The sequence below is a fragment of the Caenorhabditis briggsae genome, assembly GCF_000004555.2.
Source record: "Caenorhabditis briggsae complete genome, chrIII, whole genome shotgun sequence".
In the NCBI taxonomy this organism is placed as follows: domain Eukaryota; kingdom Metazoa; phylum Nematoda; class Chromadorea; order Rhabditida; family Rhabditidae; genus Caenorhabditis; species Caenorhabditis briggsae.
This window is the reverse complement of record NC_013490.2, coordinates 1,627,807-1,632,509: the sequence shown is the minus strand read 5'-3', so window position 1 is coordinate 1,632,509 and position 4,703 is coordinate 1,627,807. Positions and strand designations below refer to the sequence as shown.

General features: G+C 32.6%; 2 protein-coding genes across 2 annotated transcripts in view; one reads left to right on the top strand and one right to left on the bottom strand.

The window, feature by feature from the left end:
- Cbr-pat-4 overlaps window positions 1–4,703 on the top strand; it is a gene marked incomplete at both ends in the record, with an annotated part of 9,820 nt that overhangs the window by 1,713 nt on the left and 3,404 nt on the right. The gene's annotated exons all lie outside the window — the stretch shown is intronic.
- CBG15793 lies at window positions 1,440–3,815 on the bottom strand (the record flags this gene model as incomplete). The annotated part of the gene is made up of 9 exons (XM_002640853.1): window positions 1,440–1,551; window positions 1,624–1,694; window positions 1,748–1,848; window positions 2,140–2,226; window positions 2,273–2,416; window positions 2,503–2,605; window positions 2,674–2,856; window positions 2,912–3,019; window positions 3,672–3,815. The coding sequence occupies 9 exons, from the start codon at window positions 3,813–3,815 to the stop codon at window positions 1,440–1,442; spliced, it is 1,053 nt and encodes a 350-aa protein (XP_002640899.1).

Below are 4,703 nucleotides of genomic sequence, written 5' to 3'. Positions count from 1 at the left end.
AAAAACCTGGAAAAAAAAATTTGCAATTCTATAGTTTCGACGTCTTCTAGGCCTCTAAACTCTTTGAATCTCGATTGATTTTTCGCAATTTTCACGACGTTAAAACTATTTCCCACAAAATTTCCTCTAAATTGATACCCATATTGCCTAGTTTTCGACAGTTCTGAAATCTGACGTCTTCTGAATTCAGAATTTCGAATTCTCTCAAAGTGGGGCAATATGGGTATCTTTCCGAAGAAAATTTCATAAAGAATAGTTTTGGCGTCGTGAAAAATCCGATTTCGAAGACTTCAGAATTCTAGGAGACGTAAAAAATTGAATTTACGAATTTCCAAATTTTCAAAAAAAGAATTTTATAATTCAGTTTTCACGACGTTAAAAATATTTTGCATGAAATTCCCTTCAAATTGTTACCTATATCGGCTAGTTTTGGGATAATTCTGTAACCTGACATCTTCTGAATTCAGGATTTCGATTTCTTCAAATACTGGCTATATAGGTATCATTTTGAAGGAAATTTCATGGCAAATAGTTTCAACGTCGTGAAAATTGTAGAAATTCAACTTTTGAAGCCTTCAGAATCATAGAAGACGTCGAAACTGGAATTTCTGATTTTCCAAAAATTTCAAAAAATTCCAAAAAGCAGTTTTCACGGCGTTAGAACTATTTCCCATGAAATTTCCGTCATTTTGATACCCATATCACCTGGTTTCGGATATTTTTAAAATCTGACATCTTCAGAATTCAGAATCCGAAATTTCTCTTTACTAGGTCGATATGGATATCGTTTTGAAGGAAATTTATCAAGAAATAGGTTTCACGTAGTGAAATTTCGTAAAAATCTATTTTTGAAGACTTAAGAACCCTAGAAGACGTCGAATTTTTTCCAGATCACCCGTGAGTCCATCGACGTCTGCAAGACATATTTCCGTGACGATTTGACGAAGGCCGACTGGCAATTGGTTGTTCAACTCAAGAAGATGTTGGATATTATGTGAAAAATCCCCATATTTTCCTATTTTTCCCCCGGTTTTCTATCATTTTTCCACCTTTTTTTCTTCCCCCATTTGTTGAAATTAACTAATTTTTTCCGTTTTTCTCTGGTTACGGTTTTTTGCTTGTTTTTTCTCCACTTTTTGTCTAGAAAATACTATCATTTTCACCCCAAAAATGTCCCCGAAATTCCCCGTTTTCCCCTTTTATTCGACGTCTAGTGTTGACTATTATAAGCTCATATGAAAATGCTTCTGGAATTTTCTAGAAAATTCTGAAGAAATGTCCACAAAATTCGAAAAAAAAAATTGAAAGTTATATTGCTAAAAATTAAAAAAAAATAATTTTTTGCCGAAAATTTCCGGAAAATGCGAAAAAAATTGAAAATTCAAAAAAAAATTTTTTTCGGAATTTTTTGAAAAAATTCAAAAAAAAATTTAATTGTTTCAAATAAATTTCCGATATTTCATTCGAAAATTCTGAATCGCCGATGACTGCACGAAAAAGTCGAAATTCCGCTTCAAATCCGACGTCACGGACACCAAATCGAACTCCAATCTGCAAAAAAAAGTGGGCGGAGCTTTCCGAAAAAAAAGTGGGCGGAGCCTATCACACTACCGTAATTTGCACTGTTTCATGCACATTTCCCGCTCGTTCCAGTAGAAAACTTTGCATTTATGCTCACATTGAAGGCGTTGGACCTGGAAAAAAAACGGAATTTCAAGGAAAAGTTAGGTGGAGCGCACTTGCTTACCACGGGGACACTAAACTCTGCATGGACACTGGAAACCGCAAAAATCGATCGACTACGGTATTCGATAATTTGAAGGAGATCGGCGGAGTGGGAGTAGATTCCTGAAGGAAACTTGAATTCTTGTCATTGGAGCGCATTTGCCAATTTTTTAAAAAAATGTGAATTTTCGGGGTTTTTAGACGCGAATTCAAATTTTTAAAGCACTAAAAATGTCTTAAAAATGTAAATTGTCCTGGAAAAATGTGAATTTTCCGATTTTTCGCATTGGAGCGCATTTGCAAAAAAATTTTTTTGAAAATTTTTGTAATTTTTGGGTTTTTAGCGATAAAAATGCCTGAGAAAGTGTAAGAAAATTGAAATTAGCCTAAAATATTTGAAAAATTCAGAAAAACTTTTAAAAAATCGAAAATTTTGAATTTTTAAAAAATATTTTTTTTCGAATTTTTTTATATTTTCAAAAAAAAATAAGCCCGAAAATTCTGAATAAATTGAAGTTAATTTTTGCAAAATTTTGAAAAAAAAAACTATCCAAAATTTTTCGATTTTTCTCATTAGAGCGCACTTGCCCATTTTTTTTGAAAAATTTTGAATTTTTGGTGTTTTCTAGCGCAAATTTATTGATTTTCAGCACCAAAAATGTCTGAAAAAATGCTAGAAACAATAATTTAGCTGAAGATTTTTTAAAATGTCGATAATTTAGAATTTTCAAAAAAAAATTTTTTCGAAAATTTTATTTTTTAATTCAAATTTCCCACCTAAACTCTTGTTTACTGTACCGGATTCATACAAGAACGCATTGCACTCTCCCTCCAAGCACCAGCGATTGTTGGCTTTCGTAATAGCTTCGGTGCGCAAGAACTGAAATTTGAAATTTTCGAAATTGCAAACGCGCTCCATCGCAAACTCTCAAAAATCAATAAAAAGACCTGATTCTCTATCAAATATTGCAAAATGATGGCACTTTTGTCGGTGGAAACCTCAAAAAGAGCCATTTTTTCAGAAATTTTCAAATTTCTATAAATATTCCTGTCGGGCTCCGACGAATCGTAATAGTGAGCTTTGGGGATTCGAATTGATAGCTTTTTACGGAATAATTCGGCGATTGGAGTCTGAAAATTTGAAATTTTCAAAAAAATTAGCGGTAGAGCGCATTTGCTAACTTACCTGAGAGATATAAGACATATGGATGGGATAGCCAGTCATGAATAGATAAACATCATCGGAAACATTGTATAATTTCTGGTCCGGGAGAAGAATACAAGTGCAGTTTTGCTAAAAAATTTCGATATTTTGGCTTGGCGGGAAATTTGAATTTTTGAAAAAAAAAATTTTTTAAATTTTTTCCGAACATTCTGCGGATTTTCCATTCAAATTCGATTGTTTTAGGCAGTTTTTTAAAATTTTTCTGTTAAAAAGCTTTTTTTTGCTGAAAAATTTGAAATTGCGGGTTTGGCGGGAAATTTGAAAATTTCGGAAAAAATTTTTCGAAAGTTATTCTTTGATTTCTCGCAGATTTCTTGTTCAAAATTGATTGTTTTAGGCAGTTTTCTCCGAAAAAAAATTTTTTTGTTTAAAAAGCGGCTCGGCGGGAAATTTGAAATTTTCTTTTTGAAATTTTTTTCGAAAATTTTGCAGGTTTTCCGTTCAAAATTGATTTTTCAGACATTTCGAATTTTTTGTACGAAACCTCTTTTTTTGCTAGAAAATTTTGATTTTTTGGTTTGGCGGGAAATTAAAAATTTTTTTCAAAAAATTTGAATTTTTGCAGAATTTCCTTTCAGTTTTGCATTTTTTGGCCGTTTTCTCTGAAAATTCAGAATTTTTGACTTGGCGGGAAATTTGAAAAATTTGGAAAAAAATTTTTTTTAAAAGAATTTTTTCAAATTCCCGCTCAACCTCTTCCTGTCCATTAGAGCGCACTTACATCAAAATCTTCCAGTGGCATACATGTGGAATCATCAATGTTGCATGGATTAAAATCCGATTCTAAGGGATCATCAAAGCAGAAAAATTGGTTTATTAGGAAAAATAGAAAAAGAATCAGCAGAAATATCGATTTTTGGGTCATTTTTAGCAGAGAAATCGATTTTTATACAGAAAAATGGGAAAAATGATGAAAAATGAGCCTAGAAAATGGTTAAAATGATTATAACGAGCAAAAATTGTTTATGACAGTTCTCAAATTTCCAAACAATTCGATTTTTTTCTCGTTTTTCAGGACAATTCCAGCTCATACTCTCTCAATTGCTTCTCGAAACCGGAATTGGGACGAATACCTGAAAAAAAATCGCATTAGACCGCGTTTTCTCAAAATTCTCATTGGAGCGCAGTTACTTACTCCGTGTCTCGCGGCACTTTTCGAATGCCTGACGATACGTCATTTTTTGTGTTTTCATCAAATAACCAACTGCAAACGAGGCGGATCGTGAAATTCCAGCATTGCAATGAATGAAACACTGAAAATTTTGAAATTTCGAGAAATGCAAACGCGCTCTATTGGATTTTTAGGATTTTCGCTTTTTTCGGTGGTTTTCGCAGGGATTTCAGAGAGGAAATGTGGTCTTAAGAGATTTAACACATTAAAAACCAGCTTAGATGCAAAATTCAAAGCTCGAAATGTTGAAAATGCGCTCTATTGGAGTTTTGGCTTTTCTCTGGCTTTTAAGAGATTTAATAGTTTTTTCCATATTCAATCTCTCAGAATTGTTGCTTTTAAACATATTCCTAGTGGAAAAAACAAGCTTTTTCGTAAAATTTTCAGCGCGAAATGATGAAAATGCGCTCTATCGGACTTTTCAGATTTTTCGCATTTTCATTTTCGACTAAAATTTGTATTTTTTAAAGCTTTTCACATGATTTTCGGTGTTTTTACATTGAAATAGTCTAGAAAAAACCGTAAAAATGCAAAATTTTCACATTTCCACACACTGCAGAATTCCACCACATGGAGCTCAGC